The following is a 19,704-nucleotide window of genomic DNA, read 5'->3' as shown; positions in this document are numbered from 1 at the left end:
GCAGAGTTTCAGAATAAGGGATCTCCAATTTAAGTTGGAGATGAGGAGGAATTTCTTCTCTCAGAGGGTCATTAATCCTAAGTGGAGGCTGTGGCCAAGTGGTAATGTTACTAGATTAGTAATTCAGAATCCCATGTTAATGCTCTTGTGACATGGGTTCAAATCCCACTTTAGCAACTGGTGAGATCCAGAGGCTCACGTTAATGCTCTGGTGATGTGCTTTCAAATCCCACCATGGCAACTGATGGCATTTCCTGTCCAGAAGAACCCAGCCAATTACCGCCCCATCAGTCCACTCTTGATCATCAGCAAACTGATGGAAGGGGTCATCGACAGCGCTATCAAGTGGTACTTACTCAGCAATAATATGCTCATTGATGCTCAGTTTGTGTTCCACCAGGGCCACTCAACTCCTGACCTCATAATAACATGGACAAAAGAGCTGAACCCAAGAGATGAGTTGAGAGTGACTGCCCGTGTCATCAAGGCATTTTTGCACCAAGTAAAGCATCAAGGAGCCCCAGCAAAACTGAAGTCAATGGGAATCGGGAGGGGAAAACTCTTCTGGTTGGAGTCATTCCTAGCACAAAGGAAGATAGTTGTGGTTGTTGGAGGCCAATCATCTCAATTCCAGGACATTGCTACTGGAGTTTCCTAGGCCCAAATGCCTTCAGCTGCTTCATTAATTACCTTCCTTCCATCGTAAGGTCAGAACTGGGGATGTTCGTTGATAATTACACAATGTTCAGCACATCGGCGACTCCTCAGATACTGAAGCAGCCCATGTCCATATACAGCAAGATTTGGACAACATTCAGCCTTGGGCTGATAGGTGGCAATTAACACTCACATCACACAAGTGCCAGTTGACAAACATCTTAAACAATCTGACCATCTTTCCTTGACGTTTAATGGCATTACCATCACTGAATCCCCCACCATCAACATTTTAGGGGCTTACCATTGACCAGAAACCGAACTGGACCAGCCATATAAATACTATGGCTATAGCAGGTCAGACACTGGGAATTCTCAAGAGGTAACTCACCTCTTGATTCCCAAAGCTTGCTTATCATCTTGCTTATCATACACAAGACTTAAGTCAACTGTGCAATTGAATATTTCCCACTTGACTGGATGAGTGCAGCTCCAACAACACTCAAGAAACTTGACGCCCATCCAGGACAAAGCAGCCTGTGTGATTCCCACCCCATCCACCACCTTAAATGTTCACCCCTTCCAACACCGACACACAGTGGTAACAGCCATCTACAAGAGGCACGGCAGCAACTCACCAAGGCTTTTTCAACGGCAAAACCTAAAGCTGCGACTGCTACGCCTCGACGGAAAAGGGCAGTAGATGCATGGCGACATCACCACCTGCAATTTCCCCACCACGCCACTCACCATCCTGACTTGAAACTATATTGTCATTACTTCACTGTCGCTGGGTCAAAATCCTGGAAATCCCTTCCTAACAGCACTGTGGGTGTACCTATACCACATGGACTCTGCGATTCAATAAAGTGGCTCACCACCACATTCTCAAGGGCATTTGGGGACGGGCAATGAATGCTGGCCTAGCCAGTGAAGCCCACATCCCTGAAAGAATAAAAACAGTCTTTAGAATCCTGTACCCCAGAGCGCAGTGAAAGGTGGACAGTTGAATATATTCAAGGTTAAGTTAAATTTTTGATATACAAGGAAATCAAATGTAATGGGGAACAGGCTGGAAAGTGGAGTTAAGGCAATGATCAGATTAGCTATGATCTTATTGAATGGTAGTGCAGTCTTGAGGGTCCGAATTCTGCTCTTATTCATGTTCTTTTGTTAAGCGCAATGTTATGTACAAATAATGACAAACGCTGGAATGAAAAGTGCTAACTACTGGAAATTGAAATAAATTTAGGAGAACATTGACAAAATGTTACGCGCAAATTGTTAACCTACCATTTCTATTTTCAGCTGCTGACTGACCTGCAGTGTATTTCCAACATTCTCTGTTTTTGGTGCAGAGAAAATAAAGGTATTTAATTCAGTTCAGCATTGTGTTTCTGTTTTCCCTCACAGAACGAGACTGAGCCTCATTTAGTTTACCAGGTTGCTGGCCGTGATGTTCCTTTGCAGCTTCTACTATCCGGTAAGATCACAGTGATGTCCAGAATGTTTCAGAATTAACAACAGAATCTTAGCCCGTGCATGAAGAATTAATTGGCATGAAAGTATATTTTAGCACAAAGATACATATGAGCTCATATGAAAGATCGAAGTTGAATCAATACATGATGTTCTGAAATTACGTACTTTATATATTCTATATTATGTATGGTAACACAGTGGCTTGACCCACTAAAGAATTCAAAATGAGCTGCTGATTTGCTATAGGCATTTTACACCATAACACACAGTCAAAATTGCCTCCATAGTTTTTCACATACTCACTTGAGTAGCTGGTGTACACAAGTGACAAACTATAGGGTCAGAACTTGAACCATGCTGCGTTTTGTGGACCCAGTTTCAATGCTGTGCAGGCAGTGTGTACCCCAATGAGGAGGTTGGAGGCTGCCTGAAACTGGGGCTCACACCATATTAACAAGTTTATTTTAGGCAGTCAGCAGAATGCTTACAAATGCACCTGACACATTTAGCAGCGGCCCAAATGCTCATGCAGATTGGGCTCAGGCTTTCCCACTGCTAAATTGGTCAGCATTGCACTCGTGTCTGAAAAACAAGCACAATGCATGCCAATTTTTACCTCATAGAAGAGTAATGACAAAATATATTAGCCCATCCACTTGGTGGGAAAATTATGTGGTACAGATAATTGAAGGCAAAATTTTTTTAAAAATTAAATGGACATTTTTAAAGACTATGTTCTTGGAGATTATTGGTTTATGAAACCAGAAAGTATTGTTGCTGATATTGTCAGCCGAAGACTATGCACAGCACAGTATCCCAATTAGCATATATTAATTGGGCTTCCACTTGAATCAGGTAGGTGCCTTAGCCACCAGTAATAATACTGGGATTAAAGCTACTGCAGGGTGGTAATGGAGTGACAAATAGAGCCCCTTGATTTTTACTTAAATTCCCCTTGGAAATTCCTCTCATTTTTGAAGAAAGAAATAATATAATAATACTCTTTGAAATAACTCCTATTATAAATAGTTTTCTACATGAATTCCAAAGTCAGCATCAGAGAAAAATTTATGTTCCATAAGGCGTGGCATTATATTCAGCATTTGATGTCAGTGACACATGCAATGATAATACTGTTACCGCGGCAGTTTTAAAAGCTGACTACTGACACTTTGTTGAGTAATTGTCCATAACTCTTTGTTAATGTGAATAATGTTTTGGAATGTATATTTTTTTCAGAAGATGTTGAAAGGAATGATCTCTTTGATGTTAGGCAAACTGCACTTTTGAGGAAGAAAAGACAGGTGTGTTCAATACTTTTAACAAATTCATAAAAATGTAGAATAGAAAGATTATAGTTAATATCTTCATAGCTTTTGATCTATACCCAGAATTTTAGTTCAGTTCATTTTTCCTGTTGAATTGGAACATTGCATTATAAAGCAGCACAATAGCTGGGTTTGAGAAATGCTGTGGCAGTATTCAGCAGAGTGTGCTGTATGTCTGAATGCTTAGCACTCAAGATAAGTCAAGACTGAAAAAGAGGTTTGGGTCAATTTTCCAATCTTTGCCCTTGTGAACGCCTATTCTCCTAGCTCTAAATGCCAGACAGAGAGAGTGGAGACTTATTTTGCTGAATCTTTGCCCCTTTACTTTGCTTTGGTTCCCCAGGGGCAGAGCTTGGCTTTTTCCTACAACTGCTGGAGGTGCAGCTTAGCAAAATTAATGAGATGGGATAGGTCTTCCTGCCTGCCCACCTCAGTTTCTTAGTTATCATGGCCTAGAGGCCCCCAGAGGCAAAGCTGATCAGAAAGCTGTCAGTGAACCTGAATGGGTCCGGTAGCAAGCTAAACAGATTCCTCCAGTTTGTTCAAGGCTTTATTTTAAAGGTTTGTTCTATCCAATATTTTCTCCTTGTCCTTATCTTTTGTTACACAATTAAAAAAAATCTATTAAATTACTCTGGCATAAGTTCCTTTTTTTAAATCCATGTTGACTCTTAACATTAGTTTGTACAAAAAAGCTTTGCTACCTTGTCCTTGATAACTAATTCCATCATTTTACTGGTAGTGATGTCAGACTAATTGGCAGATACTCAGCAGATCCATTTTGAAATAAGAATCATAAATTTGCTCTTCTCCAGTTCTCCAGTGCCAATTTTATTAGTGAATATCTAACTACCTCTGTTCATGTTATCGCCAGAATATCCTTACTCGCTTTAGTATTTTAACTGGCTTTTAACCCTTTTGAGCTTTTTCTTAAACTGTCCCTTACTATCATTTTTACTAAACAGTTTGAAATATTGGAATGCCTTTCCTTTATCTCTAATATGAGCACAATGACAGCTTTTCCATACTATGCTGCTCATATTCCCATAATATAGATAACCAATAAGCTGTAACCAAGGAAGTAAGTCACATTCAGTGATCAAAAAAAAAGTACACAGTCTGCTTTATGTATTTCCTATTTACTGTTATAATGTCCCTATTAGGTTAATTACAGTTTCCTTTCTTGTGCTTTTTCTTAAATGTTGAATTAGGTAGCAGCCTCTTAGCACATCTAGAAATTTGTGACTCTTGTTACTCTTAGCCATTCTCCATCCAATGGTGGTTTAAAGCATTACCATTACTGGATGCTTTTCTGTGTGAATTTTTTGATCATTGGTAGCTGTTTGGCCTAGCAGTGTATGTGATGAATTATCACCAGTAGTTTTATCTTGCTTGTCTCATTCCCTACATGAGGACATAGTGGCTGATAGAGCAGGCCAGAGGCTGGGTATTCTGCAGCAAATTGCTCATCTCTTGACTCCCCAAAAAATCTCTATCATTTGCAAATCACAAATCAGGTGTATAGTGGAACACTGTTGATTTGATTGGTTGGGTTCAGTGACAACACTGAAGAAAGCACAAAACCATACAGGGCAAAGTTGACCCAATTAGGACCTCATTCTCTAGTATAAATATCCATTCCCTCCCTGACTGGTATATCATGATTTAGTGTATACTAACAATGGGATACTGTGCAGCAACTCACCAAGGCTTTTTTGGAAACACGTCCCAAAACTGCTACTTCTCCCAACTGCAAGGATAAGGGCAGTAGTCAGATGGAATGCCATCAGCTGCAAGCACACTCTCTGAGTCGCACATCTTCCTAACTTGAACATACATCACAGTTGTTTTATCATTACTTGGTTAAAATCTTGGAAGTCCCCACCTAACAAAACTGTGGGAATAGCTTTATTACATGGACTGCAGCAGTTCAGGAAGATGGCTCACGATCGGTTGTTCTCAGAGCCTTATGTTCAGTGTGGTTATAGATGATGTGTTTCTGCCATTTATACATACTTATAATCTGATGGCCCATTATAAACATATCCACAATGAATGCCACCTATTCCTGCCTGCACAAAGTTGTAGGGATATAAGAATGGACCAGGAGACATGATGGAGCTCATCTCTGACCTTTTACCCACATTTGCTCAACTCAGCTTCACCAAAGAGCAGAAGCAATGGCAGCAAATACCAACCATGATGTTTATGCATTCTGTATCAACTAACCATTCTAATCCTTTACTCTTTGCCATAGAATTTCTGCACAACTCCATGAACTTCCATACTTTTGTCTATTTATGCTTGAATTCATCCCTTACTACTTATTCCTTTTTTCATCTGTAATTCTTGCTTGTTCTGCATTGCTTTCCTGTAGTATGGTCTTATTTTGTTTATTTAACCTTCTAAACCTCCTTGGTTGTCTTGTAGAACTCTCACCATTGTTACGATCCCTGGAGATACTGGTAGCCTTTAAAAAGAGATTTGAATTCCCAGTGATCGACTCAAAGGATCACTTCGCAGAATTTCACAATTTAAGACTTATACTGCAACAAGCAAACTAAAATCAACATTGACTAAACATTACTTAGGCAACCAATACACAAAACTACACAAAAGATATCCCCCTGCCACTCACCGCCCCACTTAACCTCCTAACATGACCAAAAATGTCGCATCACATTTATGCTTTACACCACATTCTCTGCAGGCATGTAGTATTTACAGGAACAAGCCCAAAGTTACTCCCAGCTTTCAAAATGCTCACTTCTCCCCTTTTCACTGTGTCATAACATCCGGTACCCACTGAAAGTCATTCCCCTCAGTCTTCTGGGAACCTCCAAAACGACTTCCAGCAGAAGGACCACTCCTGTCCCTGGCTATGCCAGGGTGAATCTTCCAGCATCCTTAAATTTCTACTGGTCCCATCCCTTTGACCAGAGAATGTGTTCGCATGCTCATACTGCTTGGCGGCTAACAGAGAACAGCCCTTTTCCCCTGCTGTTCGTTATTTCCCTGTCTGTCTTTCTAGGGTCTCTGAGTAAGTAAGTCTGTAACCAGCAAGAACAGCTACCTCTCCCTTAGTGTTTAGGGATTAAATCTGGCACTTGAGATTCAATAGGATTTGATCTGGGTCCTTAGTCCCCTTGCTAACCAAGTTACATAGGCTTATCACCGGGCAGGACTAATAGTAGATTGATTATTTGTCCCACTTCACCACTCCATTTTACTTAATTAAAAGTGAAAGTTTAAAACATAACCATCTTAGAAAACCTTGCATTCATAACACCGTAGCCACCAATCTTCCCAGTTTATGATATTTTTAAATTTATTCGTTCACAGAATATGGTGTCACCGGCTAGGTCAGCATTTATGGCCCATCTGTGTGTCCGTGGGGGCAGGAGTGAATGTGGAAGGGGTGCCAATCAAGTCGGCTGCTTTGTCCTGGATGGTATTGAGCTTGTTGAGTGTTGTTGGAGCTGCACTCATCCAGGCAAGTGGAGAGTTTTCCATTACACTCCTGTCTTGTGCCTGTAGAGGGTCGACAAGCTTTGGGGAGTCAGAAGATGAGTTACTCAGCATAGAATTCCCAGCCTATGACCTTCTCTTGTAGCCATAGTATTTTTATGGCTGGTCCGGTTCAGCACTGGTCAAGGGTAACTGCCAGGATGTTGATAGTGGAGGATTCAGCAATGGTAATGCCATTAAATGTCAAGGGGAGATGGTTAGATTCTGTCCTGTTGGAGATGGTCATTGCCTGGCTCTCGTGTGGTGTGAATGTTACTTGCCATATATATTTTTAAAATTCATTTACAGGATGTGGGCATCGCTGCCTAGGCCAACATTTATTGCCTGCCCTGAAGCGCCCTTGAGAAGGTGGTGGTGTTATGATATGGCAGGTGGTAGTTGCCAGACTGACCAAATCCACAAGGAGAAGTTGGCCACACAATCACAACTATTTTTCAATTTGTATTTATTATGAGAAGGCTTATGCACTGAAGTCAAAAGTAATGAGTCCGCTACTACCTTGAGAGATTTTAAAGATCAAATTAAAATATTTATTAACAAAAGAAGAGAAAAAACTTAAACACATACAAGATTACAGTAACACAGTTATAACATTTCCTAAAACTTCTATTTAACCTGACTCCCAACTACAAAGCCCCTTTAAGGCGACAGTCTAAATAGATTCCAAATTTATAAAGACATCCAGCAATATTACCACAAGGACCCACTGGACAATGCACTTCCAAATGCTTTTAACTCAACTTTGATTACTGGTACAGCACGCTTCTTTAGGGTAGCTAGAGGCTTTTTCCCCCAAGTCTGTTTCACACAATCACCTTTCAAGATATCACACGGGCACACCTCACACAGCCTTCCAACCTTCTTTAAATATATTTTATCTGTTTTGATTTGTAAATCCCATTGTTTCTACTTGTCTTTAGAAGTTACTTTTCCCAGAATATAATGTTATCATTATGGCCGGCACTTTTGGGAAAAGTCAACATAATAACCCTGCCTTATTTATCTTGCCAGTTATAAACATTTTCCAGCTCCCTTTGAAAATCAAACACTTCTCCACTTATCTAAAAATGCAAATTCCATTCGCATCATATCTGCTGAGACCTCACCCCTAGTTTACTCATCTCCATTTCAAATGTTTGTTTTACAACTCATTTCTTTGATAACTTAAACTTTGCAATCCAACCGTCTTTAATAAAATTAGCCACACACACAGAACCATACACACACCCCAGCATAAACCTGCTTTAGAATATCCCAAAGTAATATTAGGAAAAATATGAAAGTTCTGTTACAGTGGTGAGCTGCCTTCTTGAACTGCTGGAGTCCCTGTGGTGCACCCACTGTGCTGTTAGGGAGGGAGTTCCTGGCTTTTAACCCAGTGACAGTGAAGGAACGGTAATATATTTGCACATCAGGATAGTGAGTGGCTTGGAGAGGAACTTCCAGGGGGTGGTGGTCCAAGCACAAAGGAAGATGGTTGTGGTTGGAGGCCAGTTATCTCAGTTCCAGGACATCACAGCAGGAGTTCCTCAGGATGTCCTCGGCCCAGCCATCTTCAGCTGCTTCAACAATGACCTTCCATCATAAGGTCAGAAGTGGGGATGTTTTCTGAAGATTGCACAATGTTTAGTACCAATTGCAACTCCTCAGACACTGAAGCAGACCATATCCAAATGCAGCAAGACCTGGACAATATCCAGGTTTGGGCTGACAAGTGGCAAGTAACATTCTTGCCACACAAATGCTAGGCAATGGCAATCTTCAACAAGAGACAAGCTAACCATTGCTCCTTGACATTCAATGGCATTACCATCACTGAATCACCCACTATCAGCATCCTGGGGGTTGCCATTGACCAGAAACTGAATTGGACTAGCCAGGCCAAGCCTGAATGTTGTGCAGGTCTTTCTGCATATGAACATGAACTACTTCAGTATCTAAGGAATCATAAATGGTTCTGAACATTGTGCAATCATCAGTGAACATTCCCATTTCTGATCTTTTGATGGAGGAATATTCATTGATGGAGCAGCTCAAGTTAGTTGGGCCTTGTACACTACTCTGATGAGCTCCTGCAGCAATGACCTGGGACTGAGGTGATTTACTTCCAACAACTACATCCATCTTCCTTTATGCTAGTTCTGACTCTAACTAGTAGCAAGTTTTCCCCCTGATTCACATTGACTCCAATTTTGCTAGGGCTCCTTTACGCCACACTTGGTCAAATGCTGTCTTGATGTCAAGGGCCATCACTCTCTCCTCACCTCTTTTTAGTTTAGCTCTTTTGTCCATGTTTGGACCATGGCTGTAATGAGGTCTGGAGCTGAGTGCCCTGACAGAACCCAAACGGAGCAGGTTATTGCTGAGCAAGTGCCGTTTGATAGCACTGTTGATCACCCCTTCCATCACGCTGCTAATGATCGAGAGCAGACTGATGGGGTGGTAATTGGCCGGGTTTGATTTGCCCTGCTTTTTATGTATAGAACATATCTGGGCAATTTTCCACCCAGCCAGGTAGATGCCAGTGTTATAGCTGTAATAGAACAGCTTGGCTAGGGGATGTGACAAGTTCTGGACCACAAATCTTCCATACTGGTCCTGGAATATTGTCAGGGCCCATCAGTATCCAGTGCCTTCAGCCGTTTCTTGATATCACTTGGGGTGAATCAAATTGGCCGAAGGTTGGCATCTGTAATGCTGGGAACCTCAGGAGGAGGCCAAGATGGATCATCCACTCACCACTTCTGGCTGAAGCTGGTTGCAAATGCTTCAGTCTTATCATTTGCACTGATGTTCTGGCCTCCCCCATCACGAAGGATAAGGGCATTTGTGGAGCCTCCACCTCCCATTCCTCAGCCAGTCAATTTATCTTGCTTGTACTCTGTTACACTTCTATTTAAGTGAAACTTATCGAGGTGATATTTCCAAGAAGGCTCCTTAGTTCCTTCCAAATCTAAAGCCTGCCTCTCTGCACCATATCCCTAAAGCCCATGTTTCTTTTTATTAACCTTATCTTAGTGGTGCTTTGTAATATTTTAGAGAATGCTACTGCTAGGATCTCTATCTTGTGTTTCCTCTCTAGTTCTCTAAATTTATTTCATAGGACTTCTGGACTACACATGCTCGTATCATTAATTTCAATGTGCATCACTCTAATGTGCCCTAACTCTATGAACATATTATCCACCCCAAGCCTGAAAGGAATGAGCTTCACATCCTGCATTTGTTTTTTTTAAATGAAAATGGTAAAGGCATATAATACAGTTTATTACTTAGCAATTCTGTTTCTCATTACAGATATATCGAATACGTCGGAATGTTCAAGATGAGACAAAGTACATTGAGCTGATGGTTGTTAATGACCATTTTATGGTAAAGGCCACATTTTATCAGATTCAGGATTATTTGATCTTTGACTCTTTGGCACAATTTTCAAAATAACAACTTGCATGAATATAGCCTTTCTCAAGCAAAAGGACATCCCAGGCAAAGCTTGACACCAAACAGGGATTGAAGGAGCTTAGGGCCGGAATCTTACGTTGATCGGGTGAGCACGTGCCCAACCCGAACGCACATGAAATTGCACAAAATGATGTTGGCCGTGTGTCCCGATGTCACTGCGCACACGAGCAATATTGAAGGGTCAGTTAAAGCCATTAAAAAGCATGTTGTCCATAGTTTCACATTGCCCTTGTGATTTCACACTAGCTGCATGGGCAAAAGGGGCAGGTGGGCAGCCTGTTTTTAATGAATTGTCATCCAAGGGCAGGATAAACAGAGCATTGTGAGTAGTGAGGAGTTTAGGAGATAGTTTGCTGCTGGTTGCTTAATGAAACTTGACAGCTTTGTCTCTGTTCTGAGCTTCAGCCTTTGCATTGCTAACCCTTCATTTCAGGACTCATTGGTGTCTCCAAGACCCCTGGTGGATTTATACCATGTGAACCCTTCAAGTAATCAGACAGCCTTCTGTTTATCTGGTAGTGGGGTTGTGTACTCCACTGGTGGCAGCTCTTCTGAGGAGGAAGAGAGGGGCAGAAAGGAGAGGAGGTCAGGTGTCCATAGGCAACATCCAAGGGAGCGATCTGTGGGAGGAGAGGCACATGCACAGGGGGTACAGGGCCAGCAGGGAGTCCAAGGCAAAGGGGGCCACAGAAGATGCCACCATCCTGCTGCCAGAGCTCTTTCCAGGAGTTAGTGGGGGATCTGTGGGGAGTGTCCCAATCAGCTGTCCACAGTTGCGTCAAGCTGGTGACAGAAGCTCTGTTCAGGTGGATTATGACATTTATTCATTTCTGGACAGACGAGGCCAGCCAGGCTGAGCGAGCCAGGGACTTCGCTGTAATTGCTGGGTTCCCCCTCCTCAAGGGTGCCATCGAGTGCACACGTGGTCATCAAAGCATCAGCAAGTGAGCCGGGTGCCCTTGTCAACAGGAGGGTCTTCCATTCCATAACTGTTTAGATAGTTTGTGACCACAAGACACAGATTTTGCAAGTCTGTGCAAGGTACCTTGGCAGCACCCATGATGTATACGTCCTCTGATACTCACAGGTGCCAAGGCTATTCATAGCTCCAGCTCAACTGGATGGATGGTTGCTGGATGACAAGGCTATCCATTGAAAAGGTGGCTTATGACACCTCTCCAGCACCCAAGAACAGAACCAGAGCAGAGGTATAATAGGAGTCATGCCACCACAAGGGTGGTGATTGAGAGGACCATAGGTCTGCTGAAGATGAGATTCAGGTGCCTGGACTGTTCAGCGGGTGCAATACAATACCCTTCGGAGCTGGTGTCTCTGATAGTTGTTGCATGCAGTGCTCCTCACAATCTGGCTGTGGCAAGGGGAGGAAGAGGATCTTGAGGCAGCTCCACAGGCCACAGATGATGACTCCAGTGGTGGATCAGAAGAGGAGTGTGGGGAAGAGCATGGTAAGGATGTAGAGGCAGACGTCTGGAACCTCCAGGGAGGCAGGGACACCAGAGAGGCCTTGATTCAACACACCTTCAGCTAGGCTGCCAAGGCACAACTTTCACCTCAAGCCAGGGGTGCTGCCTTTTTACCGGATGTTTGCAATGACCCATTCCAGTGACCCAAAGTCCACTCAGTACCTGTGCAATAAAGTTTAGAGCTCCTCACGTTAAGCGTGAGATACTGGCCTGCCCTGCACTAATAAAACAAGTGAAGCATTCTCAGGCCATTAACACAATAGCAACATTTATATAATGTTGGCATTCACAGAGAATGAACATAACAGTGTAAGGTGTTAATGGTCACACCAGTAAGCAAATTAACGAAACATGGCAGAACAGAAGATCACCCATGAAAAGTCCCTCTTGTGCTCACAATGCCTTAAACTTATGCTTGCGAGGCTGCGTCTTGGTTCCCCCCCCCCCCCGCCCCCGCAACCCCCCCCCCCCCCACCCACCCACCCACCCATCACTGGCAGCGGCATTGGATGCAGCTTGCTGACTGTGCTGTCTTGTCGGCCTTGATGGCCATCCTCTGTACAGGCTCTGCCTGGGAGGGAGAGTCCAGCACCATAGTTGGGTACCCGTCAGTCAGTGTGGCCTTATCAGATGTCACGGTCACTGGCAGAGGGGTGGAGGAGCTGCTGCCATGATCCAGAGCGCTCTGACAGGAGCCCACAGAGACGACAAGCAGGTCATGCACCAACGTGAGGTCTTTCTTGCTCGCCATTGATGGACGGGCACCTAGCAGAGATGCCTCATCCATCTCTCACACTGGCAGAGACCTCCTGAGGTCATTGCCTATGTGAGGGCTTTCAGGTCCAAGTGCAACCCCAGGAACCCCTGATTCTGTTCCTGGAGCTGCCTCTACGTGGGAGTTGCTACTCTCTCAATGGAGGAGGCAGTGCTGTGAGTCACCGCAGAACTCATGCTCCGCATGGACTCCTCCATCACAGGGACCATGGCATGCATTCCCTTAGGAATCTCTGCCAGATGCTCCTGCACATCCTGCTGGATATCCAGCTCTGCCGCCTAATGGACGACTTCAGAGGCTCGTCATTTGCCTTGGACTCAGCATGGTCCTGGTCTCCAGCAGTCCACTGCCTGCCAGTGCCCTGGGCATTCTCTGCCTCTGCTTGCTCCTCATGCAAGTGTGCCGTGCCCTCACCGCTGTGCACCGACATTATAGCCGATGATCTAATGCCCACTGAGGTTCTGGTATCTGAGCTGGAGCCTGGTGCAGTGAGGGGGTGTGATGTAGGTGCACCTGACGGCCATTGGTCCTCCGGCATCAAGGATGGCTCATCGGGGTCCTGCACTCATTGGCTGGATGGCGATTCTAGCAGAGAAAAGCGACATGTCATTATTATTAGTCATCACACTGCAACTCTGCATGTTAGGCAGGCTGGTGAGACAATGGAGATCTGCGTCATGGCGCCATTGTCTTTCAATGAACAATGGGGAGTCCAGGTTTGAGGTTTCCATTACAGATGAGAAAACACAACATTATTTATACACACCAACACTCTTGCATCTGTGCACTGCACTCTTACCTTCAACAGAGACCTCTGCCTTTCCACGACCGGTGAGCTGAGCTGGGCACTCCATCTCTGAGGCATCCTTCTCGTACCTCGTCAATATGAGCAGGTTTGGGGGGCCTCCGCCCGTCCTTGACCTCTTGAAGTTGTTAAGGTTTCTCTCCTGACAGTACAGAGGAGTATTGATTAGTCCACTGTCTACTGCAGCACCATTGCAACCTGGCCAACTCCACCAGAGGAACACCTTGCAGGGCACATCAAGTCATGACCTTCAACCTGCAAAGCAATCAGGCCAAGCAGCCAGAGCTCACTGCCGATGTCATTGACAGTTGGCCCTCAGATGCTTACACCCCTGAGCACCATGGAGAGCACGGCCAGCTGTTAACACTTCTCCACACAGATGCATGCCAACTACTGTGGTACTCACTCTTGCTGAGCGCAGCAAATAGTTGAACCTTTTTTGGCACTGCACCCATGTGCACTGCACAGCATCATGGCCGCTGAGCTGGGCTGCCACTTCTGCCCATGCTTTCCTGGTCAGGTGTGGTGGCCTCCTCTTGCCATCCCTGGGGATGAGAATGTCCCGCCTGGCACTGACCTCCTCCACAAGGATTCACAGGCACTCATTCAAGCACCAGGGGGGCCAAGTGCCCACAGGACTTGCCCTCCCACCTGGCGTGCCCAGCAGGTGCAGGTGACATTCCAGCCCCAAAAAATCATGTCATAAAAGAACTGCAAAGACACAAAGTTTCCCCTGGCAGCCTTCAGGGAGCTGCCTCTGCTGCTTTTAAACCACCCACCCTCACCATTGGACCCAGTGCCCGACAGGCTCCCGCTCTCGCCCGGCCCTTCTGACCATTGAGCAGACGCGTTTCACACTGGGTGGCCCTTAACTGACCACCCAGTGTGAAATTGTGTTGGAAACGTGGTCTCTCCCGGGAGTGAATTATTCCGGGCCCTGTGACTTGGCATGCACACCAAGCGTGAAATTCAGGCCTAGGAATCAGACTGAAATCTTTGTTAAAGATTTTGCTTTTTAAGAGGTATCAGGGTGGGTAGAATGGTAGCAAGGAAAAGTGGATCAGGAAGAGAATTCCAGAGAGGTAGGATAAAATGGCTGAAAGATTGATTTTTGAGTATGAACCAGAGGAAACAAGGAACAAACAGTAACCTAGAGAATTGTAGAGTGCAGGATGACTGCACAGTAAGAGAAAGTTCCCTAAGGAAAGTGAGAATAAAGAAATTGAATTGTTCGGGCACCATAAGGTTTTCAGATGTGACAAAGGAATGTACTGAAGCTTGTAATGGATTATGGTAAGGAGATTGATAATTAAAAGATTAGAAAGTGTTGAGAACACAGATGAGAATTTTGAGGACTGGAGCGTAACCGGACAATGTTCAGAAGTTAAAGAAAAGCAGTGTCGGAATTTTGGCAGCTGTTGCCTTGGGAAACGCCCCCCCTGTACTTACCTTGCTGCTGGCCTGGTAATCCCTGGGCTATCCAATATTGAACTGGCCTGAGTCCAGCAAACTGTGTTGCACCACCCATTTGACATTGCTGAGCCTTCAAAATGGATCCTGTGTCTTCTTTTGGAAAGGTTGGGTTGCCAGAGGGCATGATGAATGGCCATTCTTGATGCCGCACTTGAGGACGAATTAGGAGTGGAACTACCAGTGGATAAATTTAAACCATGAGGCAATGGAACAAAATGGAATACTGTAGTTCATTGCATTGAAGAGGCAGACAGGTCAAAGAGGCTTGTGATGAACAGCAAGCTGCTGTTATACTCACAGAAGATGTCATCATAGTTTATTCATGAGACAGATGCATTTTCACACAGTACCAGTAAAGGCAATGAACGCTTTATCTCTTTTGTTTTTGGGGATTGCAACAATATCTGTAATTATTTCAGCTAATACATTCCTTAAAATACATTCAATGTGGTGAAACTATTACTTTTATTATTTCACTGCAAAAGGATCCCTTACAGAATGTAAAATCTTGAAAATGCAATATGCAAATACATTATTTGGTATCTTTTAGAACAGGGGTCCATTTGGCCCATTGTGCACGTGGTAGCTCTTTGAAAGAGTTATCCAATTAGCCCTACTCCACTGTTCTTTCTCCACATCTGTGAAATAGTTCCTTTCAGTTGACTTTGCAAGGGAAAATAACCTAAACCCACTCCTACAAGACCAGTGATGTTAACAGCCTGAACTAGGGACAGAGCCATTGTTGGCAGTTCCAGATTTTCCTGTTCAGTAGGCTCTCAGCACATTACAGAATGTTAGTGCATCTAATGAGATGAGTTGTACTGGAATCAAGGCGCATGAATGTTCAGGGAAGAAAGAAAATCTTTTTTTGTTAATTAAATTTGTTCCCTGGCACAGGGAGTTGAGATGGGCACTGGGACCAAACCCTGCTTTTTCCAGCAGAGGGACCCAGGGCAGCATATTGCTAGCAACAGCCAATTAAGAGGCAGCCCACCCCAACATATGCTGGCCCTCTCAGAGAGCCAGGAGCTCAGCAGCTCCACTGCTAGAGGTGATCATTGATGAGTCTGCATGACCAGGGAGAAGGCACCTTAATGGTGCAGCCTCTTTGGAGAGAGATAGATTTGATTGAGAGAAGCTAGGGCCAGGCAGGTTGGGGGTGGCCCCATGACCAGGGAGGTGTGGGGGCAAGGAGCACCAACAGTGCCATTGGGTGGCCATCGCCTCTGGGGAACCTCTCCATGGGCCATGGAGCCTCCATCATGGAGGGTCCTCCCACACCTCACCCTGGACCCCAAAGCAACCCTGGCATTCTCCCCACACAGCAGCGGGCCCTTCAAAAGTGGGCAAAATGTCACAATAAAAACTTATGCAGGAAGCATTCACCACTTTAATGTTGCAATAGCTGTCACAATATTTGAAAAAAGAGAGAGGGTTTTGCCCCTCTCAGGTGAGAGCGTAAGTTTGTGGCTCAGTTGAATGAAAGGTGAACATGAAGGCTGGATCTTGGAGCAGAGAAAAAAGAAAATAAAGGGCTGGATTATACACTCAGGGTGGGCTTCCTGCATCCCACTGTAAATGTTGGGGGCACCTTGGCTTGGCCAGCTTGCCCTGCTTTAATTTTTTGGCTGACAGGATTTTAATTATTGTGAGAAGGGACATGTGCTGCTCTCCAGGAGCAAGTCCTGTCTCATAGTGCTGCCGGCCAAATGGAGGTCAGCAGCTCTGTAGTATTGGTAAGCGCCACTGGGAGCGGTGTTCAAAGTCAGTACTGCAGCTAGGCCAAGAAGGAGCAATCAACTTTGACTGGCCGCCAATCCGCAAACCGGCTGCGCCGCACAATGTGCACAGCCCTCTCCCACCACCCATTAAACCTGAGCAGCGGTGTGATGAATCCCTTAAATTGCCAATAGTTGCCCACATAAGGGCCTTATTTGGGCCATGAGTGGTTGACCCACGTGACGCTTCCCCATCCCCTCAAAATCGGGGCGGGAGCAGGTGGGCTGCCGTTGAGCATGGTGCCCTATCTTGCGGGTTTATCTGCCTGCTTTCCAGCCTGTGGGTGGCCCGGAAAATCTAGCCCATGGGTACTGTTGGTACTTAGTGATTTTAAAGAAACTGATTGACCAGAGCCGGCCATGTAATGCATAGGAGTACTAAGGATTCAGATAAAAGTAACTCTGGTGAATCCACGCCATCAAAGTTGTCATGAGCAGGTCTGTAGAGGTTCTGCAGAAGTGCGGCATTTTGGTAAAGACCCTGTCCATGGACCATGGGTTGATTAAGCACTCCTGCTAAACTCTTGAAGCAAAGGAGCTGAATTCTAGCTGAGGAGGTTCAGAGCTTTGAAGGACTTTGTAGCTGAAATTAGTGCCATATAGGGTGAGTGTTTTGCGCACAAATCTATGAGATCTATTTTTGTTTAGCTGCTATTTAATGGCACAATTTATAATATATATTGACTGCAATTTGCCTGTTAATTCATGTTTCATTTATGTTAATTTTGGTTTGATTATTAAAGTAAAAGTTATAAAAGTGAAATCTTGTTTTTTTGTTGGGATTGTTCACTAAATTCGGTTCTTTTGGCTTGTTGGTATCCATGGGGCCTCATAACAATGTGGAGATTCTGCAGAAGCTTAAGTTCTTGATTTAAGGCTCTTTCCAGTAATTACTGATCTATTTTTTTGGAATTGTCTTGATTTCTTTGTATGCCATCAGATGTGGTTGTTGGTAACAATTACTCACGGTCTTGTGTTTATGCAGTGAATGTTTTTTTCTATTTCATTCTTGTTACTGATATTGATTCTATGTAAAATGTGTAGAAATACTATTTTAACTATTGGACAATATAAGAAACATAGAATCACGTAGTCTGATCTGGCCAATTCCTGTAGAGTACTGTATTGTTCTGCAGTAATTGAAAGATTTGGATTATGCAAATTAACAATTTCTTTCCCTTTGTAGTTTAAAAAGCATCGTTTATCAGTGGGCCTCACAAACAACTTTGCAAAATCAATTGTGAACATGGCAGATATGGTAAGTGATGGTTACTGTTCTGTTTATTCTCACAAAATGCACGAGGAAAGAGTCAGAGCTGAGACTGAATCATATAATCATAGAACAGATACAGCACAGAAGGAGGCCATTTAGCCTCTTGGGCTTGTGTTGGCTCTCTGAAGGTACAATTTACCTAGTCCGACTCCCCTGCCTTTTCCCTGTAGTCCTGTAAATTTTTCCTTTTCAGATAATGATCCAATTCCCTTTTGAAAGCCTCAGTTGTTCCTGCATCCACCACACTCTAAGGCAGTATATTCCAAGCCCTAACTACTTGCTGCATGAAAAAGTATTTCCTTACATCGCCATTGTGCCTTTTGCCAGTTACCTTAAACCTGTGCCCTCTCATTCCCAATCCTTCCACCAATGGGAACAGTCTCTTCCTATCTACTCTGTACGACCCCTCATGCTTTTGAATACCTCTATCAAATCTCCTTTCTGCCGTCTATTCTCCAAGGAGACCAGTACGATCTCCAATCTCCAATGTTATTACATAAGTGAAATTCCCCATCCCTGGAAATATTCTTGTGAATCTTTCCTGCACACTCTCTAAGACCTTCATATCCTTTCTAAAGTGGGATGCCCAGAATTGAACACAATGCTCCAGCTGAGGCCAACCAGTGTTTTACACAGGAATAAGATAATTTCCTTGCTTTTGCACTATGGCCTTATTGATAAAGGCCAGGATGTGGTATGCTTTATTAACCGCGCTATCAGCCTGTCCTGCCACCTTCAATGATTTAGTCACTTATGCACCCAGATCCCTCTGCTCCTCCAAACTCTTTAGAATTGCATCCTTTATTTTATCATGTCTTTCTGCGCTCTTCCTACCCAAATTAATCATTTGACATTTCTCTGCATTAAATTTCATCTGTCACTTGCCCATGCATTCCAGCAATCTGCCTATGTCATTTTGAAGATCTGCAATACCCTCTACATGGGGAGATGTTGGCGTGATGTTAATGTAAACCAGAGGCCCAGGACAATGCTCTGGGGATATGGGTTCAAATTCCACTCCAGCAGCTGGTGGAATTTGAACTCAATTAATAAACCTGGAATTATAAAGCCAGTCTTCATAATGGTGACTGTGCCAGCTATCATTTATTGTCATAGAAACCCATCTGGTTCACTAATGTCCTTTAGGGGAGGAAATCTGCCATCCTCATCTGGTCAGGTCCATGTGTGACTCTACAGCATTGTGGTTAAATGCCCTCTGAAATGGCCGAGCAAGTGCTGGATTTCAAGGGGAAATTAGGGATGGGCAACACATGCTGGCCTTGTCTGCAATGCCCACAACCCATGAAGGAAAAAAGCAATGCCCTCTCGTTCTCATTACCATTATGCCCCCATGTTTCTTATCATCCGCAAATTTTGAAATTGTGCCCTGTACACCAAGTTCTAAGAGCAGAATCGTCCCAGATTTGCACGAAGTGCAGTAGCGGGCGTGAAAAAAGACGTTTTACCACTCTGGTTGCAATGGGGGATTTCTTGCCATATCGTCCCCCTCTCTACGCGTCCCACCTCATTAATAATGCTTTCATGATGGACATACTGGATCGCTGGTGGACAGGCTTTGATTTGCCCGCCACACCGTGTCCTCTGCGCTTCCTCATTCAGGGCGACATATTTAAAGCACAGCCTACTTCATGTCTACAC

At 44.2% G+C, this 19,704-nt stretch overlaps 1 protein-coding gene across 1 annotated transcript in view; it reads left to right on the top strand.

Annotated features, from left to right (window-relative positions):
- The window catches only part of adam22 (ADAM metallopeptidase domain 22), a 473,836-nt gene that overhangs the window by 213,966 nt on the left and 240,166 nt on the right, over positions 1–19,704 (top strand). Inside the window, exons 7-10 of the mRNA XM_041183951.1 lie at positions 2,071–2,140; positions 3,382–3,443; positions 10,293–10,367; positions 17,959–18,030. Coding sequence (XP_041039885.1) covers positions 2,071–2,140; positions 3,382–3,443; positions 10,293–10,367; positions 17,959–18,030 — 279 coding nt within the window. The remainder of the gene's footprint in view (positions 1–2,070; positions 2,141–3,381; positions 3,444–10,292; positions 10,368–17,958; positions 18,031–19,704) is intronic.

The sequence above is a fragment of the Carcharodon carcharias genome, chromosome 3, assembly GCF_017639515.1.
Source record: "Carcharodon carcharias isolate sCarCar2 chromosome 3, sCarCar2.pri, whole genome shotgun sequence".
NCBI lineage: Eukaryota > Metazoa > Chordata > Chondrichthyes > Lamniformes > Lamnidae > Carcharodon > Carcharodon carcharias.
Note: the sequence above shows the minus strand (reverse complement) of the source record. Positions and strands in the feature narration are given on the sequence as shown.